At 45.6% G+C, this 22298-nt stretch overlaps 1 protein-coding gene across 1 annotated transcript; it reads right to left on the minus strand.

Annotated features, from left to right (window-relative positions):
• Positions 1-1917: 1917 nt before the first annotated feature.
• LOC128341933 (rap1 GTPase-activating protein 1-like) lies at positions 1918-20768 on the minus strand. Its single transcript, XM_053288608.1, has 4 exons — positions 20656-20768; positions 20253-20408; positions 7784-7887; positions 1918-2377 (listed from the first exon to the last, which is right to left on the minus strand). The coding sequence occupies exons 1-4, from the start codon at positions 20704-20706 to the stop codon at positions 2281-2283; spliced, it is 408 nt and encodes a 135-aa protein (XP_053144583.1). The 5' UTR covers positions 20707-20768; the 3' UTR covers positions 1918-2280.
• Positions 20769-22298: the final 1530 nt, after the last annotated feature.

Raw genomic sequence — 22298 nt, forward strand, 5'->3', positions numbered from 1 at the left:
ACTTCATGGAGGAGAGGTCTATCAATGGCTACTAGTCAGAGGGCTATGGGCCACCTCCAGCCTCAAAGGCAGGATGCCTCTGAGTACCAGTTGCATGGGAGTAACAGCAAGAGAGAGGGCATGCCCTCAACTCCTGCCTCTGGCTTCCAGCGGCATCTGGTGGGCCACTGTGTGAAACAGGATGCTGGACTAGATGGGCCTTGGGCCTGATCCAGCAGGGCTGTTCTTATGTTCTTATCCTTGCCCCTGGAATGTACAGTCTGACCAAGAACACACAAGAATTCCTGCTGTTTTTACCTGGTGAGCTGGTACTGCTGGGTGTACAGACATTATCGTCCAACCACGCACTCTGAGCCAGCGTGTCCTGCTTCTGGGGACCTTCAAGGGAACACATCAACTCTTGCACAAAAGAAATGGGAAAGAGGCCCCCATCACTAGATGTTAAGAGGGAGCTTTTAGGGTTGCTGTATCTACTCAGTTGAGACAGGGGAATTACTAGAGTGAAAGGGGCTCAGAAGACCCCACACTGACCGCCTCAATCTCCTCCTCCTCAGACGTTCCATTTTCACTCACTCTTCTGCAACAGCTCCTCACATTGGATGAGGAGTGGGACAGGGGCTGCATCACACAATATTCGGATGTCTGGCTGGAGGGGATTCTGCTGAAAGAACAGAAGCCCCAGTCACCCCCCTTGTAATAACACAGGATCAAAAAATGTTACATTCCCTTATAACAACGTAGGGATATGCAGAATGGATCATGGTCGGAACATTCTGACTGGGAACCAGCCATTTCAAGTGTTCCGAGCTCAGAGCAGAGTGCCTTCAAATGAGCTCAGAACAGAAGAACTCGAGCTCAAAACATTCAAGCAAAATGGCACTCTTCTGGCCTCTGCACACACATGGCAGCCATTTTTGTGGTCAGCACCACCATTTTGGAGTTGAAAATGGTGCTCGGAGCGTTCTGACTCAAAACAGGGTCATTCTGTCGGAACAACTGACACGACTGGTTGTTCTGACAGAACTTTCCAGGAATTTTGCATTCCATTCCGAGCTTGGGACAGAATGCAAAATCCATTTCACGCACATCCCTACAACAAAGCTTTCCTGTTGTATATAGATCTTAAAGTCTATTCTGTGAGAACAGAACTGCTCAAGCCTCTAGCTACTATGCTCAATGGCTGACATGGTGCGCAGCTTACCACCTCCATAAGGAGGATCCACTGTGGGGCTCTGCAGCCTTGAGAGGAAGTGCCAACTGGGGAAACCTGTGGAAACATAGCTTCTGCAGTTGCTGCCTCAGGGCAACCTTGGAGCTTCCTTTGAAGTCTGCGACTGCAAGAGCCCCACAACGCATCCTTACAGAGGTTGGTGGGCTGCACATCATGTCAGCCAATGTCTTCTGTATTGGTAGGTAGCAACACGGTAGGGATGACCAATTTTTCTATGCTCTACTGAAACCTTTTCCAGCCTCTCCCTTCACAGCAATATTTTGTCGGAACTCACTTGCACTTCCTGTTAGGGAATTCTGGGGAACTGGGACTGGAGGAACCATCTGACTTGAGGTCAAAGAAGGGTCCTGGACTCTCCAGTACCTTCTGTATTCTTTCAGCAACGTCTGCTAAGGAGAAATGAGAAAGAGTTTACTACACAGAGCCAGGAGTCCTTCCAAAAGAGCTAACAATTTCTATAAGGCTCATCAGCAGACGCTCCTCCAGCCCAGGCTGTGTAGGGACCATTTAGATTCTCCAGAAGCTCAAGGCCAGAGAAATTACTCCCCTTTTCACTAGTTTGACTAGTAATCTCAAGGATTCTTGACCCTTTTCTGTAGCAAACAGCACAATTTTCTATAATTATTCCTTGCACTACAAACATCGCAGCACTTTCCAGTTCTCTGCTTGTGAGACACCACAATTTTGATACGGGCTAATCTGTCAGAAGAGCCACATAGTCGGACTTCCGGTTGGATAGCTAATGAGGCTGCACGCTTCCCGACAGGGGAGACCGAGGAGGAGCAATTTAAGGGGGGTTTGAGGCTTCATAACCACCACCCCCATGCCACCCTGGATTAAAGGGTTTGGATCAAGATCTCCCACAGATTCCCCCTGAGCCGGCTCCTTAATTTAGAGCTGTGTTGAAGAGCGCAGTTCTGTTTTAAGTAGAGCGGTGGGGGCTGGGAGACATCAAGCTCACTCCTCCATCGGAAATCCTTTCGACTGAAGCTGGTTGGCATCTAATCTCTACGGTTTGGATTTAATTAATTACTTAAAGTTCAAGAAGCTCACCTCTCAGCGTGATTAAGGATAACTTGCTGGAATCGCACCTGCTTTTGTTGGAAGGACTTCACAGAACTCAAGCCGTTGCTGTAAGTGTTCTGACTATAAATCAAGGAGGGAAATTCAATCTTCTTACTAAATGCTGGGATTCAAGAACTGAACTGATGTCTAAAAGCTTTAAAGCTTTAAAAAAAACCTATATTAGTGGGAATTACTATTGCTTTTTCCCCCCACTGCTGTTTGAGAAAGTCTATGAAAGAAGCATTTTGCTGTTTGCTATTGAATATGTCTATCATCAAGTCAGCCAATTAAAGGAAGAAGGCGTTCCACTCTACCGTGAGAAAATTAAACTGGCAGTGATGAGATATATGAGTTGTGGTGTGGAGCTTACAAGGCCCGAAAATTGGGAAACAAGAATATAAACTAAGAGCCTTTGAGGATGATGCTGTGTTCTTTTTAGAAAATCCATTGGACAAGATTGGAAGACTCTTGGAAAAAATACAACAATTTGGCCAATTGGCTGGGTTTTATATAAATAAGACTAAAACGAAGGTCTTGACTAAAAATATGGATCAGAAATCTAAGGATAGATTCTCTGAAATAAGTGAGTTGAAATTGGAGAAGAAAATTAAATGTCTGGGGGTTTGGCTGACAAATAATAATTCTTTGTTGTTCTCAAATAATTATATTAAAATATGGAATACAGTGAAAACTGATTTACAAAGATGGTCTGATATGAATTTGTCTTTAATGGGAAGAATTGCAGTGGTGAAAATGAATGTCTTGCCTAAAATGTTATTTCTTTTTCAGACTATTCCTATAATCAATACTTTAACTTGTTTTAAGCAATGGCAGAAGGACGTAACTAAATTTGTTTGGCAAGGGAAAAGATCAAGAATTAATTTTAAGAATTTAACAGATGCAAAGGAAAGAGGTGGTCTTACCCTACCAGACATAAGGTTGTATTTTGATGCTGTTTGTTTGACCTGGTTGAAAAAATGGATAACATTAAGAAATCCTAGAATACTTGATTTGGAAGGATTTGATAGAAGGTTTGGATGGCATTCATATTTGTGGTATGAAAAAAGTAAAATACATAAAGACTTTCTGAATCACTATGTAAGAAGGAGTCTAATGAGGGTATGGGTAAAATATTAAAAATGGCTGGAACCTAAAACTCCGCTATGGGTATCTCTGATTGAAGCTTTAGCACGTAAAGAGGTAAATATCCAATCACAATGGGGTACTTAGAGGGATCTGTTATATTTTCAAGGAAAGGGCTGTAAGTTAAAAAGTATAATTGAAGTACAAAATTTGGTTAGTGATTGGTTTCAGTACCATCAGCTAAACGAAGTTTATAAGAAGGATCTTAAAGTTGGATTTGAGGATCAGATGTTGAGATTTGAGAAGGAGCTGTGTGAAAATGATGAAAAATTAGTTTCTAAAATGTATAAGCTCTTGCTTTTGGAGGAGACAAGAGACGAAGTGGTTAAAATGACTATGGTAAAATGGGCCCAAGATGTGGGGTGCAATATAGAAATGGCAGCCTGGGAAAAATTATGGAAAACTGATTTAAAGTTCACTGCATGTTATGTTTTAAAAGAAAATTATTATAAAATGATGTATAGGTGGTATTTGACACCTAAAAAAATGGCATTAATGTATAAAAATGTTTCAAACAAATGTTGGAAATGTGGACACTCTGAAGGAACCTTTTTTCATATGTGGTGGTCTTGTAGGAAGGCTAAGGCCTTTTGGGACATGATATATAATGAATTAAAGAAAATATTTAAAACGACATTTCCTAAGAAGCCAGAATCCTTCCTGCTGGGAATAACACAAGGAGTGTTTTCTAAAACTAACTTAACATTCTTTAAGTATGCTACCACGGCGGCCAGAATAATATATGCACAGAAATGGAAGAGCAATGAACTGCCTTCAAAAGAAGATTGGCTGATACAAATTTTGGAATATGCGGAGATGGCAAAACTTACAGTATTGATAAGAGACCAAAATTTGGAATGCTTTAAAGAAGATTGGAAACCATTTTTATTGTATTTAAAGAACTATTTTGTAAAATATTGATTTTACCACAGGGTTTGAAATTTAGTAATATTAGCAGGTTGAGTAGATCAAAATTGTGTTTGTAAAGTTTAAATCTATGTTTTGAATTATTATTATAGCAAGGGTTAACTCTATAGTTGGTGATTCACGAGGAGGTGTGAGCGGGAAGTCCTTATTTGTTTAATGTGTTGTGATTGATTATTGTTAAAATTAATAAAAATTTAATTTTTTAAAAAAAGAAGAAGAAGAGCCACATAGTCACATTTCCTCTCTGCAATTATGTGTTTAGTGGTACCATAGAGAGAGGAAACCTGACTGGTAGGGAAGAGGGTTGTTGTTGTTTTGTTTAAAGGTCATTTAAATCTCTCTTGGCTTTGTCCGTTTGTTCTTTCCAATTAAGCTGAAGAAGGGCAAATGCACTCTAGTCGTTAGGAGTATGCCAGAAATTGTTACATGTAGCCAGAAATTTGGCTTTGTACTGCTCCCCATTCTCATGGACAGTCAGACAAGACACAAGTTTGACATAATACAAGGTGGATCCGATTTAGATATTCCAGCCCTCATGACTGTAAGGAGAAGGGATGGACACACACACACACACACACACACACAGAGACGTACTTTCTTTGCAACTAAAACTGAGCATTACTCTTGGAGAGCAAGGCAGGCCAGCTGCTGCAACTTTGGTTTGTAGACTCCACTGTCACAGTGGAGGGTCAAATTAGAAGTGATGCAAGAGAAATCTCTGTTACTTTAATGCTGCCGAGTGGGGAAGCTGGTCTTGTGGTAGCAAGCAAGACTTCTCCCCTTAGCCAAGCAGGGTCCGCCCTGGTTGCATCTGAATGGGAGACTTGATGTGTGAGCACTGTAAGATATTCCCCTCCGGGGATGGAGCCACTCTGGGAAGAGGAGAAGGTTTCAAGTTCCCTCCCTGGCTTCTCCAAGACAGGGCTGAGAGAGATTCCTGCCTGCAACCTTGGAGGAGCCACTGCCAGTCTGTGAAGACACTACTGAGTAAGCTAGATAGGCCAATGGTCTGACTCAGTATATGGCAGCTTCCTATGTTCCTAATTTAAATTTGACCAGAGCAGTAGCACTGAGGGAGCCGGAGGTGATTAACGCCTTCCCTACAGGCCCTTTGCTTGATCAAAAACATTCTATCCAGTTGGTTTTCTTCTGGCTGGGAAAGATACAGTGGCCGACATCCCCACTAATGAAGTACGCACACTTCAAGAGACTGCGGGGCCATGACAGGAGCCCTTACACAAGTCCCAGCCAGCAATGCGTTTCCAATCTTGCAGAGCCCTTCTGGAGTGTGCGGAGTGCTCTGGATTCTAAGGGCTCTGGATCAACAGGGTGCGTGCAGGAGGAAAGGGGGGAACTCTTCAAGGGCTCCCAACCTGCCCTTCAGTCCCTTGAAGCACACACACACACTTTGTTAGTCAGGATGTCAGCTGGTGATCTGAGATGCTGGGAGAAAGTAAGGAGGAGCAGAATTAAGAATGGGGAAATAGCCCACGGGGAAAGGGCTAAACACCCCTTCTTCCCCCTGCTGCTGCTCTCATCAAACTTGGAGTTTACACTTAGTTCAAAATAAAAAACTGAAACAGATGCTGCATGTGTCTTCAATGTCTTATCTAGTTTGCTCCACAGACTCTAGCTATTCTTATGTGATGTTCACACTATGTGTTGTTCACATAATGAAAATAAATATGTGGTGGTGGTGGGACTTGGAAGGCCATATAATGCCTGAATTTTGCTATTTTGTTACTGCCCATGTAACAGGAATCTTAATTTACTTCTGTCGCTCTTGGAGCAAATGAAAAAACCTCCATTTTTGCCCATAGGTGGGGCAAAGGGATGACAACACACTTTTGGGAAGGGACTGTGAGTAAAATAAGGGTCATTCTGCCCCTGCTTACTATTACTGAGTATACTCTTAAACCCTAATCCATGAGATGACAGACGTATGACAGAGAAAGGGGGCAAGTTTCAGGAGCACAGTGTGGTGTTGAACTGCTGTACAAGTTCTTTCTAAAAACTCCTGAGACCCTTCCAAAGCTGTTTGCAGTGCAGCAAATGGGGCTATTATTAAGTCAGAATATCACTTTTCCCTGGCACACACACAAAAGACTCTTACAATCGCAGCTGCAAACTTTGGAAAAGCCTCTTTACTTAGCATAGCGTGCTTCAATCTCACCAGAAACTTTTGTTATTTTATAATTTGAAAGTAACAATCCCATTCTGGTCAGCTGCAAAAAGGAAAGGTCAAACTTTGCCACAAATTATAATACAGATTATCTATGTCCTTCTTCCCGTCATAAAACTCAAAATCCCTTCACCATTTGAGAAAATTTGATTCTTTGGACTTATCTTCCACTTTTGCATCATTTTCCATCTCCTAGGATGAAAACATGTAATAGGCGGTTGTTTTTCATCCAAAAAGAAGGTGGTACAATCGTTATGATTGCCCATGACATGCACTGTCATTTTGCCACTGTTTGACCAGAGAAGACAGTGGGATAAAAGAGAAGAGCATGGAAGATTATGGGGAATGATCTTCTATTGGTACCACCTTCACCTCTCTTACGAACTATTCAGTGTTCCCTCTAACAGGGATTCCCAGAGGTTGTTGACTACAACTCCCATAATCCCCAAGCAGAAACTGTCACAGCTGGGGATTCTGGGAGTTGTACTCAACAACCGCTGGGAATCCCTGTTAGAAGGAACACTGGAACCATTGCCTTCTCTTCAGCCCCAGCCATTTGTTCCCCTCTCTCTCCCCCAAATCCAGACTCTCAGTTCCACCTGGTGCCATCTTATCCTATTTTATCTAGAACTGGTTTTCTAGGGTGTTGTTTTTTTTCATGTCATCAATTTGGAAACAAGATCACACAATACTAACAACTCTCTCCGGTTATTGCTCTATTCCCCCCCCCCCCATTTTAATATACAGAAAAGCTAGCCAAGTCAGAGAACTCCTAAACATGTAAATAGCAAAAACCTGCACAAAAAGTGCCACATGCAAGTTTCAAATAATTGACTACAGAAATTAAAACTGGACACATCACCTCCCCCAAATGCCCAGTGATTAAGATGCATACAAAGGGGGAGAGACCCGTTTCCCAGGGGTGATGTGTCACCAGCGAGTGGCAATCGGGAGCTGGTGCCTCTTCCGGTTGGCCTGAAGCTCTTGGGGGAAAGAGGGGGCCGACAGAGCCCACAGCTCACAACAGTGAGTGAAGGTTATGACTAAAAAGGATGAAGCCCCTCAGTTTAAAAAATGTCACCTCACTTCGGGCTCTGCAATGGCAAGCGCCGATGACCACTCATTCTAGTAACAGCTCTCACAGAAAGAGGTTCGCACAACCCAGAGAGCTGCCATCATCACCCCCCGCCCAGGAGCCCCCGTTCTAGCCTTCCCTTTCCCTCGCACAGCCATACCTCTTCTCCTCTTGGATGTTCTCAATGCCAATGGCACTACTGCGTCTCCCATTGAAGCGGCTGCCCCGGTTGCGCGACGGGCTTCTCCCAGGCAGGGCAAAGGACTAGAGGGAGGAAAGGAAGGGAAGGAAACAAAGACAAGAGCTGGAAGAGGAAGACTAGGGGGAGGCCTGGAGTCCAGGCCCTGTCCTTGTACTGCTGTTCAGTGCCAACAGATCCAGCCCTGTCCAGTCTCACAAGGTACCAGGTGAGCAGGATGAGGGAGCGGCCAAGGGTTGACAGAACAGGAAAGGAGAAAGGGAAGAATCTCGAGAAAGAGGAGCACACTAACGACAGAAGGGAACAAACTTCAGTAGACAGAACTCCATAAGTATGGGGGTGGGAGAGTGACAGTAGCACAAACAAGGGGAGATATAGATCCAGGGAAGAGAACACACAGAAAGGTAGATGCACAGATCCCCAGAGGGCCAAGTGGGACACTCTGAGAGATGTGTAGTTGTGGCTGAAAATGGCACCCTGGTGTCAAGCTCCACCTTCCTGCCTAAAATTCACGAGAACTTCCTGAGACACGTTTCCTTCTCTGCCATAGCCAGAAGCCAATGAAGTGAAGCAGGGATGCGGAACGTGGGATGTCATGATGTAATGGCAGGAACAGTTCTACTCGGCAAGACTAAGGTGGGGGTGGAACTAGGTGTGTGAGGGCCAGTGTGTGTGGAGTACCTGAACATTTACTATAATCGTCTAGTTTGGTCCAGAGGATAAGAAAAAAGAAAAGGCGCAGCACATCCCATTGCCTTAAATCAATGTTAATCAAGGATGGCTGCAGACTGCTAGATGTTGGTGTAATCTGTATGAGGGTACACTTAAGCGTATGGTTTGGTTCTATCCAGTTATTGTGCCATTTTGGCTTGAAATTAATACGGTAGTTAATATGACATTGCAATTATCATTGCCTTTAAGGATGTTCACATATTGTTGGGGTACATCCCCAGCATATAGAATCTAGAACTATATCAAGAACTGTGGATTCTTTGCACTTGGGGTGTTGCCAAAAGGATTATAATACAACACTGGAAGGACAAATTCACTCCTGAATTGCTACTTTGGATTACTGGTATGTGTTCTCTGTCAGCATTTGAACGGGTCTTTTTTCATCGGCAAGGCAAAGGAGAATTTTCAGCGACCTGGCTGAACTTTAATTAACTGTTTATGCTTTGAAATATAAGATATATATTCTTGAAGAAGGCGATCCCCCCTCCCCCTCCCCCACTTTTCTCCTGCATTGGTTGTATCTTACTATGTTTAAGCTATGTTTATGGGTTTTTTCTCCCCGACCCCTTCCCCCCGCCATTATATTAACATGCATTATTATCATCATCCTTGACCATGTTTATGTACTGTAATCTCATTGCAAGAAAAGAAAGGAAAAGAAAATCAACTTGCCATTTCTCCTTTGGCTACTGCCCTTCTTGCACACGTGATATCGGCAACATAGAGGTCAGATGTGATTGAATGTTCTGGAGCCCTGAGGGCAGTGGTATCATGGCTTAAGACTAACTGTAAGCCACAGCCTCCGACCTAAGGAAAAGGTATTCTACAGCATGCACTCTACTACTAAAGGGAAGGACATGGTTCAGTGACAGAACACCGGTTTTGACTACAGTTCTCGGAGTCTTCAGGGACCATGCCTTGCTCAAATTAAGCCCTGTCTGAGAACAAATCCACACAGACAGGCTTTTCACATTCTGGTTGCTACTAAAGCCTCAAGCTGACTGGACTATCTCCAGAACAGCTTTTTCTTCACATGTAATTCAAGGCCAAAGTTGCAGGAGTAATTCAAGGCCAAAGATGCAGGAGTTCTGCAACTGGAACTCCAGATGACTTTTTCTCTTTCAAAAAGCAACTGCCAAGAGAGTGATTTGGAGCAGAGCTGTGGCAAGGTGGGACAAACTGTTAGGTGACCCCTTGTGCAGTTCTGTTCCAAATCACGCCACCCACCCAATTGTGGCTTTTTGAAAAAGATGTTAGGATTCCTGTCCTTCCAAAGCCTTGCCTGTGCAAGAGAGGAAATGCTCACTTGTCTCATTAGAAACCATCCCAAACAAGCTCAGCCCAAATCTGATCAAGCAACAGTTACATGAATGCCAAGTGAAAGAACAGCTGCCAATGTAGCATCTCCAGCTATTCTAGCTTCTAGACAGACACCACTTAATCACACTTCGCAGTCAGTGAGTCATTGAACAGACTGGCCCTGCTATGCAAACAATACCCATTGCAGATACAATATCCTCAGCAAATTGCCTGCTGTAAGTGGGGAAAACCCTGAGAAATTTTGCTACTCTTATAGAAATGTTTACTTCCCTCAGAACTCCTCAGACAGTTTCTCCCAGAAAATTTCACTTTCAAGAAATACGGTGGCCAAGGTCAACTCCAGGTCTGGGGGTGGCCTCAACACGTGAGCACTGAAGGGAGTGGGGTGGGGGGAGATTGGGGGTGGCAGCAAACATCCCTATTCTTCTCAAGTTTGCTCATTGCATGGGAGACTTCTTTACCAATTCTGGACTCTTAACAGGACAATTTAATGCTGCTGAAAGGCAGCTATACCCACAACCTGATGAAGCACTGACATTACATTTTTAATGCAGGTGTTTCGTCTACCTGGATTCCGGGTGTCATTTCTTACTCAGCAGCACTAAATATTCTGAGCTATATGTTTTATGCAGGGGCCCATGTAAGAACAGATAGCCCTAAAATTCTAGAAACATTATCAAAACTCTTACTTCTCTCAAAATTCTTCAGATATTAGGTTTGGTAGGGGGGTTTTGCCCAAGCGCAAGCCTCCAAATGAGTTTCAAAATTTCACTTTACTATGTAAGATATATATGGGGGCTTAATCAATCGTCAATATATATTCAGAACCACCAAGCCTACAGCAAGCATCATTAGTTAGCATGGGTAGCCCTTCATAAGCTTTAAGCATAGGATATCTTGGCTGTAGGAAAAGGGGAATTAAGCAAAGCCATTGATATTGATGTGCTACTAGTAGTTACAGGGCGTAAATGGGAGAAAGAATGACAGACCTATCAGCAAAAACAATTGGTTGTCAGCACAAAAATATAGAGGGTGCTTGATTCATGTTGGGAGAGGATATATTGTAATGTTGAATAAAGGTAAAATGTGCCGTCAAGTCAATTTCGACTCCTGGCGCCCACAGAGCCCTGTGGTTTTCTTTGGTAGAATACAGAAGAGGTTTACCATTGCCACCTCCCACGCAGTATGAGATGATGCCTTTCAGCATTTTTCCTATATCGCTGCTGCCTGATATAGTGGAGATTCGAACCAGCAACCTTCGGCTTGTTAGTCAAGCATTTCCCCACTGCACCACTTAAGGTAGACGAATATCTATTTGTAATAGCCTATCACAGACTAAAATGGATTCTGTTTCCTACAGAAAGGAGGATTTTCTGAAAGTGGGTGGAGTATACAAGTACTGTCCACTGTAACCTACCACAGGCAACGGTCAATTGACTCTGGGTGTACTGTCTGTCTGAATTATGTTTGCGATTTTTATGGTTGTCTAATCTACATTTGCAATTGCTGTTTTGAAGTTGATAAGATAGAAATAAACTTTTAAACTTGATTTCTTGAGTTTGTATTCCATTCCTGAAGCAGTGGACAATTCCAACCCAACAGCCAAGGTCTGGTCAGGCAAGGCTGAGATGGAAAATTAACTTCAATAAATATATTAAACTAAATTCCTACATCTGCATTTAGGGAAAGAATTACTTTGCATAGATTGAATGTGAAGAATCAATGCCCCAAAAGGTCCGCAAGCAGCCGAGAGAGTCCTTGCTCGCCATGCTCAAGGAGGGAGGGGTCTCTAAAGTTTACAATATTCAACCCCATAGAAGTGAAGCATTCCCCATTCCTCAAGTTGTGTGTCAAAGTCAGAATCAGCACATAAATGATTCGGGTCCAGACAGAGGGGAAATAAGATGGGGAAATGAACACAGAGATGAACCCTGCTGCACTTAACGCAAACATGGAGCAACCAAGAGCTGATAATGTCAACAGAGTAGCAGGTCCAGGGGAATGAGGGGAGGGGACACTGAAGACCTGGTACTCTCCACACTGTGACCCCCACCTCCCCAATACCTTACCGCAGCAATGGCCTTGGGGCCCTCGGCGACACTCTGGTTGAGAGCAAGACCAGCAGTAGCCGGGCGGCTGGGCAGAGTGGATGGCGAATGCTGCTGCTGCTTCCTCATGGCTATTCCCATGGTATCCAGGCTCTGGCTACGGCCCCGGATCACCCGCTGGAGAGAGGGCAACAGGGAGACAGACACAGACAGGTTCACAGACACACAGAAGGACATCATGAAGAGCACCACAAGACAGCAGAGGGTAGTGGGGAGGGAGGCCGAGGGAACTAAGGTTACATCGCCAAGACTAAGGTTACATCGCCGAGGGAACTAAGGTTACATCGCCAAGACTCAGGCAGAGAAGGTACTGCTTTCTGAACCTCCTTGGACAGAAGCTACTTGGACTGATCTAATCCAGATCATCCTTAGCAGTGTTGCCAAAGTCTTTGTTCTCAGTCTCCTGCAAATAAGAGATACTCACCAACATAATTCCAATTCTCCAAAAACCCAACATCTTCCACTGCTATCTAGAGCCACCAGCACCAGTTGAGAGAGTAGGCTCTCATTACTGTAATGAAGATATTCCATCAAAAATAGAATCAAGGTTTTCCATCTAGAGTCAAAAAGGTGATGACTTCCCAGGGCATCCTTCACACAGCAAGCTTGACTGCAAACTCCAAGTTGTTCCAAAAAACTGATACAAAAAGTGGATTTTTTAACCTGGGATATAAATTGGGCTACGCTCTAATACACAGTGAAAACCCCGAATTGTGTGTGAAGTGCTCCCTGATAGCTTGTAGGGACTTCGGGATAAATCTGCCCGATATGTGAACGCACACCCTCCATTCCGGAGGAGATGTGCGTTCAGCTACAGGGCTTTAAAAGCCCTGTGTGAAAAATGCCCAGGCCCCTCAGAATCGTTCTACATGACCTGGTCTGCACATAAAGCAGAATGAGGAAGTGGGCTGCAGATGGAGCAATCACATTGTTGAATGCGCAGTGTAGCAGAGAGTGCTTTTTACTTGCAGAAAGTTTGTTTAAGGTGAAGGAGGATTCAAAAATCGCATCTTGCAGCCTCAAGTTATACAGGCCCAAGTCTTTCAGCCTTTTAAGTAGAGAGAACCCCTACCTTCTGAGAAATTTAAGTAGAACCTCAATTTTCCAGTTGATTTTATATTCACAATAACGGGTGCCATATGATGGAAGAAGGGTTGTGTGTATAAGGCTGTGAGAAAGCGAGACTAATTCTAGGCAAAAAACAGCAGCAAAGACTGAGCAGCAAAGGCAACTGGGCCCTCTCCTCTCTACCCTCCTTCTTGAGCTTCTTCCCCGCTCTCCTCGTCCCATACCCCTGCCTGTGTTTTGCGTACCTCCAGGGGTGTTGAGAAACAGGCAACTCTGTCATCTCAGGATTCTATATTCTGCTGGTTGTGGAAACCAGGCCCACACCATGCAAAATAAGGTGACAGAACTGATGTGGCAGAATTATGCCACTTTAAACTGCAGGTGGAGGATTGCATGTCTGAATGCGGCCCACCCCACAGCAAACAAAACAAAACCCGAACCATGCATGCGCACTTATAGGATATAGGGCAGTAAAAGTAAAGTTCAGCACAACCCTTGCCCTGTGACTCTAGTATACTAGATAGAGGGAGGTGGTTCTGTTTTGTTAAGTGAAAAGTCATTCAAAAGTTCACCTGCCACAGAAGTCATGCAGTCCAGAATCTTACCAGCTCTAGAGCCCTTTCCTGCTTGTACCCCAGTTCTAAGCACATTTGTTGTTCAGTCTCCTTGCTTTGAATGGAATCTGCTTTCAAGTGAAAATGCCCTTAGGACTGAAACTTTAGCCATGGACTATCATGTACAGCACAAGCAGAAAGCAGAGTCAGTGATTATACATATGGGCCATCAATAAGCACCAGACCTGAGTGAGACAGATCTTCTACAAAGGAGAGAAGAATTCAGGATGTGTCTATATTGCAAAAAGCCCCAAGACGGAGAGCACTAAACAGCGGCAGGTTACAGGATGTGCTGTCGACGGCAGCACCTATATCACAAGAGCAGATGTCACGAAGAGCTTGTGGCCAGCCTCCTTGGTTTTTGTCAGCCCTGAGTTTCGCTAAACAGGGTGGCCAGCTCGGGAACTAATTTGGTGCCATTGGGAAGAGGTGCCTCTTTCCTCATATAGACATTTCACATGTTACAGGATCAATAATCTCATGCACTGGACAGGTTCCATTCTCACTCCAGGGGGGAAACAATGACATTTCTAAGGGTTCCCTGGGGAAATGAATATCAAACCCATTTAAGTCAGTGGCGTTGATATGGTCTGCCACTAGATTCAGTGCCCCCGCATTCCCCACACTCTACAGTGGTGCATCCCAACAATTGATACCCTGAATGAGGGTATTGATTATGCTTTTTTTTCTCTCCAGATCAGAGGCAGGGAAAGAGTCCATCATAGAAACAGACCCTTTGCCCTGAGCTGCTTCCCATCCTCATTTTCTTAGTGAAAAGCCAGTAATGCAGATTGCCTCATTGATTCTTGCCTGATCCCTTTCCCTAGCTAGAGCTAAGCGGAAATATCAGCATCTCCTGCAGAAGTACCACAGGGTCTGATGGAGCTTGTTGAGGGGTTTAAAATGTACTCTCTAGATTAGGGCTGCAGCCTTCCAGCTGTTGGAGTACAACTCTCATCATCCCTGACTACTGGCCACTGTGGCTAGGGATGATGGGAATTGTAGTCCAACAGCAGCTGGAGGGCAGGAAGTTGTCTGGCCCTGGTCTAGATATGTGCTATGGACACACCTGCAGTAGGAGGGCCTACTCAGAGCGCCACAATTCTGTGCAAGTACAGACAAGCTGCTAAGATCTGGTACTGGCAGGAATTCAGCATCCTGATCATCTCTGTGAACAGAAAAGCAGGTTTCAGAGCCTTAGAGCTGGCCAGATCAGTCAAGCAGGCAATGCCTACTCATGAGATACCCAAAGCCAGGCTAGGTAGAGGGAACGGGGGCAGAGTTGTCAGTAGAATGCTCGTGGGCTAGGAAAGGGGGCTCCAATGCCTTGCATGGCTCAGTGCTTCTAGCAAAATCAGAACAAAATTGTGCAGAATACGGGAATACATACTTCACCTTTGTAATGTACACATATTGCATAGGATGGGTTTCCTTAGGATAGGACATTTTTTGGCTTTTCTATTGCAAAGTATCTGCATTCCTTCCTACATCACTGTTTTCGGGATGATTATAACATTGTGGGAAACATAGCCATTGGGTGACTGGGCTACAAGTCTTGCTGTAAGTTTGGTCATCTTGATTACTGTGTATGTGTCTATCCAAATAAGAACATAAGAACAGCCCTGCTGGATCAAGCCCAAGGCCCCTATCTAGTCCAGCATCCTGTTTGGCCCACCAAATGCCTCTGAGAGGTCCACAGGCAAGAGATGAAGGCATGCCCTTTCTCCTTCTGTGGCTCCCCTGCAACTGGTATTTAGAGGCATTTCGCCTCTGAGGCTAGAGGTGGCTTATAGCGCTCAGACCAGTAGCCGTCGATAGCCCTCACCTCCCTGGATTTATCTAAGCCCCTTTTAAAGCCATCTAAGCTAGTGGCCATCACCACGTCCCATGGCAGAGGATTCCATAGATTAATTATGTGCTGTGTAAAAAAAGTACCTCCTTTTGTTGGTCCTAAATTTATCAGCATTCAGTTTCATGGGATGACCCCTCATTCTAGTGCAGTGAGAGAGGGATAATTATTATTGTGTCTAACCAAGGAGTCGGGGATCTAAACAGCAGAAGGATGTTTAATGTTCCATCTGTAAGTCTCTCTCCAGTCCATGGAATGCAATAGCCATCAGAATTGGAAAGGCGATACCTTCTAACTGTTGCCAGGGCACAGAGAAAACAATTTGGAACCAGTTTACAGTTTGAATCCCGGGCACTTTCCAGATTAGACCCTGCAACGGGGTCACGGCGTATCTCTGAAGTGTGCTTCCACACTTCCTGCGTTGTGACACGGCAGTCCCTATGCGGACAGGAGGGTGCCTGCCGTTCACATTTCCAGTGACTTGTTTTGAATTTAATCACTGCGATATAGTGCTATGACGTCGCATATCTGGTTCAAGAAAGTTGCTGTTTTTTCAGGTTGTTAATTTCTGCAAGACTGCTCTCCCTGCTGTTTACATTCCAAATACAACTTGCTGAACAGAGGCATTTTGCTGCTGTTGAGCAGCTAGTTTGGAAAGCGCCCAGGAGAAACAGGATGATAAATTGGCTGAAGCATTTTGGGACACACAGGCTCTCTCTAAGGTTCTGGCTGAGGGTTACTGGATCTGCTGTTGCTATAAGAACATTTGTTTGCTTTCATAATACTCTGCTTGCATTTTTGTAAATGAAGCAATTACTACCAAGACAAGAGAAGTCTCCTGTGTTCTTTTTCATCCAAAGGAAATTAAACCCTTTAGTGCTGCCCCTGAAACTCTGCACCTTTTGGGGGAGTGCCAAATGATTGCCAACCATCATGAAAAAGCAGGAGTTGCATGCTTCAGGGCATTACATCATTTCCTGTCCAATATTCTCATTTATTTCAAGCTCCTGCCTTTTACACTCCAGAAATCATCAAGAATAACAGATATGTGATCCCATCCCCGAGGCAAGGCACTCAGACGGTAGTGGCATCTGACCTCATCATGACTAGCAGGTAGGCTGCTTCCTGCCAAAACAATGGAGCCGATTTCTTCTTCCCCCATGCTGCTATTTAGAAGACTTGGCTGCTATCTCCTCTTAAAGTAAAGTTGTGCCATCGAGTCAGTGTCGACTCTTGGCAACCACAGAGCCCTGCGGTTTTCTTTGGTAGAATACAGGAGGGGTTTACCATTGCCTTCTCCCGCGCAGTATGAGATGATCCCTTTCAGCATCTTCCTATATCGCTGCTGCCCAGTATAGGAGTTTCCCATTATCTGGGAAATATACCAGCAGGGATTCAACCCAACAACCTCTTGCTCCCTAGGCAAGTTACTTCCCCACTGGACCATTAGTTTACTCCCTACTTGATTCTTTTCCTGGCTCAATTAGCTCCCTCAGCTCCATCACCCTTGCATTGCAGTCTGGCTCACAGCGCTCTCAAGTCCAGGTGGAGCAGCAGGACTAGCAGGAGAGGTAGCGAGAGAAGGAGGAGCAGACCAGAACATGCTTGTAAGAACAGCATCCCTCCTCCCACTGATGCTCCCCCTCCCTCCCTTTAATCTAGATCCGTGGTTCCCAGCCTGGGTTCTTCCAGATGTTGCTGAACTACAACTCCCATCATTCCCAGCTACGCCCATGCTGGGAGTTTAGTTCAGCAACATCTGGAGGGACCCAGGTTGGGAACCACTGATCTAGTTCCTAATTTTTTGGTGTTGGTCTTGCAAAACCATTGTGTGCCTCCCTGTGCCAAGGGCAGCTGGGGCCTCCAAAATGTGGAGGTGCTACAAGCCACTCCCACACCTCCATCCACTTCTCTCTCCCCACTCAAAGCTCCTCCTGTCTGTTCCACCAACAGTACTGACAGCTAGATCAAGCCTCCATGGGCAGAGGCAGTATGCTGCTGAATACCAAATGCTGGGGACAAACCAGAAGGGAGGGCTGTTTCCCCACCTGCCTGTCTGTGTGCAATTGGTTAATCACTGCCGGTAACAGCCGGAGGCTCAGTCTTTTTTAAAAAACCAAAAAACTTAAGGGCAGAGAGAATGATATTAGGTGTCCCCCCACCCCGCACCCCTTTAAGGTGATAGTTCTGTGGTATTTGGTATTCAGCAGTTGGTCTTCTGAAGAATACTGTCTCTGCCCATGGAGGCTTGATTTAGCTGCCATTGCTTATGGCTGGAACAGGAGCTTTCTGCAGGAGAAGCTGCAACTGCCATGAGGGGCTTGTAAGTATGAAAAAATCATCTCTCTTCTTCAAGGATGCTTTTGACTTCCTCTTACCAGGCTTCTCTTTTCAGATGAAAAAGAAGCTTGGAATATAGAGGAATATCTACAACTACCGGGAGGGACTAGAAACCTCTCTTTCTTGCTGAAGTAAAGATTACTCGCAGAGTCTGCCCAGAAGCATCTGGAGAGAAGGAACTCGGTCCCCACAGACCTTTGTCCTCCTATCTTCGGCCAGTGGAAGGAAGCCCCACAAGCATTTCTCCAGTCCTGGGCAGGGGCAGCTCCATCAAAGCCTGGGAAAGCAAGATGGAAACTGCCCAGGGGATGTCAAGGAAAGTCAGGTGGTGCCGTCGAGTCCGTGTCGACTCCAGGAGACCACAGAGCCCTGTGGTTGTCTTGGGGAGAATACAGGAGGGGTTGGCCATTGCCATCTCCCGCGCAGTGTGAGATGATGCCTTTCAGCACCTTCCTATTTCTCTGCTGCCCAATACAGGTGTTTCCCATACTACTCTTGGAAACATGCCAGTGGGGATTCAAAACAGCAACCTCGTGCTCCCTAGACACGTTACTTCCCTGCTGCGCCATTAGGTGGCTGCAAGGTGATGTGACAAGTTACAAACTTGGATGTGCCCAAAGGCTGTGGATGTGCCCAGCTCCAGGACACAACACTTTAGTTGACAACTGCGGCTGCTGCAAAGGTTCTTCTTGTGGACTCCCCCAGCATTGTACAAAACAGGGTATGAAATCCTCCAGCCTTGATCCCATTCACACTTGCAACAAGTTCCATGCAAATCCTCCCGCTCACAATGAGGCACTTTGCCTGAGGCTATCGTGGCATTTCTGTGTCATGACAGGCAAGGGCTGGGGTCCTGCTTCCAGGACCATGCACCCCAAAAACCTGTGCTGCCTGCTCCTGGACTGTAGTGGGAGTCAGCAACCAATGAAACCGGACTAAGTTGCTTACATCATGGCATGTGTGATACTTATATACCACTTTTCAACAAAAGTTTCCAAAGCGGTTTACACAGAGAAATAATAATAATATAAGATGGCTTATTTGTGGTTTACTAGGCAGTGCTCTAAAAATGCCTTGATAACTCTAAAGAGATCAGATCAGCTGCATTTCTCTTCACCAGGGAACTCCTTCAGGTCATTCTCACAACCTGTGAGCAGGGCAGGGAGGGTGCGGTCGGGGGGAGGCAGGATCGATCTGACCTTTTCCCCAGATGATCTTTACTGTTTCCGGGACTGCACGACTCACAGGCCCATAAATGCCATGCTCCTCATGGCAGCACAGCCATCTGGAGGCCTGGGGAACACAGCCTGGCCTCCAGAAACCCCTCAATGCATTGCGCAAGGAGCCAGGCGCATTGGGGGCATTTCCACCCCAGCCAGCCCCAGCAGACACATGACCAGGGTACCAGTCTACCCCGAGAATAGCCCCAGGACAGAAATTCGGCTACCCGGCAGGGCAGCGCCAAGATCGGCTCTGACCGCCGGTGCTCCACACAAGCAGCTCTATCCAGGCTGCTCGTGTGAACAGCCTCCTTAGCTTTTCCGAAGAGATCGCAGACCAGAGTGGCAAAACACCTCGGCAACCTCAGCCTCCCACTCTTGTTCCTTCCAGGATTTGTGCTGGGTGCTTCTGCAGCACTAAGAAACTAACCGGCCTGCCATTATCCAGGTTCTTGTCCCCAAACAAGAATGGGTCACATTATCACCAATCAGAGTCAGCGTTACCAGTGTGATCACAGAAGTCAATTCGGTACTTATTTAAGGATAGCAGAGGACAACAAGCAGCACGCTGTGCATTGGTGGAGAATGGCACACACATGATACACTGGCCATTCTCAACAAAATACACAGAACCAGTGAGCACGAAAGGCTTCACTTCCACATCTTTTAAGCAATGACAAAGCAATCTGATCCCTGCCTCTTGAGGGACAAAGTGCAGCTTAGATTAAGACCCTGTTATACAGGCAGATGACTGCCGCTCCCTGCTGCTAATACAGCAGAAGAGCCCCAACGTGGCCAGTAGGTGCCCTGGTGAGCTGCAGCAATGTCTGGGAAGTGGAATCCTTCCCGCGCTTTCCCATGGACTCCTCACTTTCCAGTGCTCCCTGCGTGCCTTCCCAGATGCCACTGGAGTTTGCCAGAGCATCCAGCGGCATCTTTAAGGGTCTCCACCACTGCGGGGAACAGCACAACATTGTGAGCAGGTGGGCAATGGGGATAGTCACTTCGGAAGGGTTCTTTGACTTTGGCCCGGAGGATTATCTGACTTTGGCTACTTGGAGCCAAATATTTACACAGGCCTAGTGGCCAGGAGCAAGGAGCGAAGGCAACGGAAAAAGTTCAGAGATGCAGCAGGTGCTACTTTTTAAAGTGTTTATGGCTCCCAGGTGTGCCTTTTACCTTGTAGAGAGTCTCCCCAAGGGCATGGTGATGAAGCTGCACTACCACATAGGCATGCAGGAAATTGGAGGCAATCATGTCAGGGACAAAGGGAGTATTTTCATCCTGGAAGACAATGGCCACAATATCGTTCCCAATGTGGCGCTTCCGCTGAAGCTGGAAGGAAGCACACAAGAGAGGGAGTTATTCTTCCAAACAGCAAATAGCCCAACATGGCCTACTTAACCCCACCGGCCTCCCATCTCAGTTGCAAACCAGAATCCATTCTAAAGCCCAATCCCAGCATGCTCCATCAACACTAAAATATTTATATGTCGCTACCAGTCTAGATGCTCATACATCACTCTCTCTTCCACCCCGCCCACAGTTTGCACCTCCCTAAGCACCACGAATCATCAGGTACCTGCTGGGCATCTCCCTCTGTGAAGGGTAGCTTTGTAGAGACATGGAACATGATCTCCTTGCCCCGGAAATTGGTGTAGACAGACTCTGTTCCTGTCTGACCTCTCGTAACATCCAAGCTACCTCGGAATCTGAGCAGATCAGTCCCACATATTTCAGGAAAGGTGGGGGGGGGGGGGCGAGGCAGAGCGGGGGAAGAGGAGAAAAAGAAGGGAAGAGTGAAAAGAAGCACTTTATTCAGAGATGGAAATACAAGTCAAGTGAGGGCACATTTTGTAAAATGCACGTCTACCAATTCTTCATAATGCTTCTGCAAGATTAAAGTTCTTGTTGGAAGTGAAGGACTTTGCGCTGTCTCATGTCTCAATGACATAGGAGGACAGACTAGTGGGTCAGAGGGCTAGAGAGGTCAAGACATTGGTCATCCTTTCTCTACTGCTCTGACATTATCCCTTTGGTATGTAGATTGCTACTCTCAGGGATTGACTTCCTGCCTGCTGCCTGGCCACTTCCTCTTCCTTCTCTTTCCTTTCTTTTTCCTTGCAACATACAATGCAAGCTCCTTTCTCCCTGCATTATGTATGCAGAGATGTAGAATCCATCTGCATCCAGCTATCTAGATAGAGTAGAGATACTATTTCTCCACTTTACTATCTAGAATGGAGTTCACTAATAAATGCTCCATATATTGATCTGAAACAATGAACTGGCTCCAGGTTATTTTACTCTTAGCATACACGCATGCCTGGGCGGACTCCGCTGTGTTGTGCCTCTGTGCACTCTGCTATATTAGAAGAGTATCTCTTACCAGAGAGAATTCCCAACAGTTCTTTCATTCTGAGGTATAACTGGGAATGCATTTGAGCACCCAGGTAAGTTGTGGGAGAGCATAATTCAGAATAACATGCCCTCATAATGGCAAATAAAAGGGATGGCTGTCTAAATCCAGAGTTGGAAAATAAAATGTGATCCAAGTAGCCATTTAAGATATAGATGAAAACTTGATAGTCCACTGTGCTGCAGAGGGCAGTGGACTATGGTTTTCATCTATATGTTAGATTCCAGAGCATTTAGCCAAGAAGGCGATAGCAATACAAAATGGAGCCCCTAAAGAAATATGGTTCTAAACAGCATAAGGAGAAGCAAGGATGGCATATCTTGATTCCCATCCAGACACGTCTTGGGAAGACAGAATTGCACATCCAGTCTGTAGTGCTCTGGCAGGGCAGGGATACTGACCAAAAAAACCCAAAAATGGGTTTTTCTCACAGCAGAGATTTCTCTGCCATTGTCCAGGAGGGGAGGTTCCATTTGGGTCAGCAGCATGTCTACATCTTCTCCCTTTTCATTTGGAAATCAATCTGGCTAAGGCACAAGAGGGCAGGTGTGTGTGCAGCCACCCAGACCTGGTTTGCATAACATAAGGCCCGGGGGCCAGATTCGGCCTGCAGGGAATATTTTACTGGCCCCCAGGTATCCTGCAGCAACATAGGAGCTGAAAACTGCCTTATCGCGCCATCCTATGCATGGTTTCTCAGAAATATGTTCCATGGTGTACCCAGTGAGGCTTACTCCCATGTAAGCATGCCTAGCATTGCAGCCTGAAAGCAACGACAATTTAGGGAGAGGAGAGGACTTGGCATA

This window comes from Hemicordylus capensis, chromosome 2 (assembly GCF_027244095.1).
Source record: "Hemicordylus capensis ecotype Gifberg chromosome 2, rHemCap1.1.pri, whole genome shotgun sequence".
NCBI classification, from domain to species: Eukaryota; Metazoa; Chordata; class Lepidosauria; order Squamata; family Cordylidae; genus Hemicordylus; species Hemicordylus capensis.

Excerpts from the sequence above, each read along its gene's own strand:
- LOC128341933 (XM_053288608.1), bottom strand. The coding sequence starts at position 20,706 with ATGTTCCATGTCTCTACAAAGCTACCCTTCACAGAGGGAGATGCCCAG. Across the intron at positions 7,888-20,252 it reads TTGGGGAGACTCTCTACAAG|TCCTTTGCCCTGCCTGGGAG; the intron begins GTAAAAGGCACA and ends TCCTCCCTCTAG. Across the intron at positions 2,378-7,783 it reads AACATCCAAGAGGAGAAGAG|TCAGAACACTTACAGCAACG; the intron begins GTATGGCTGTGC and ends CTTGATTTATAG.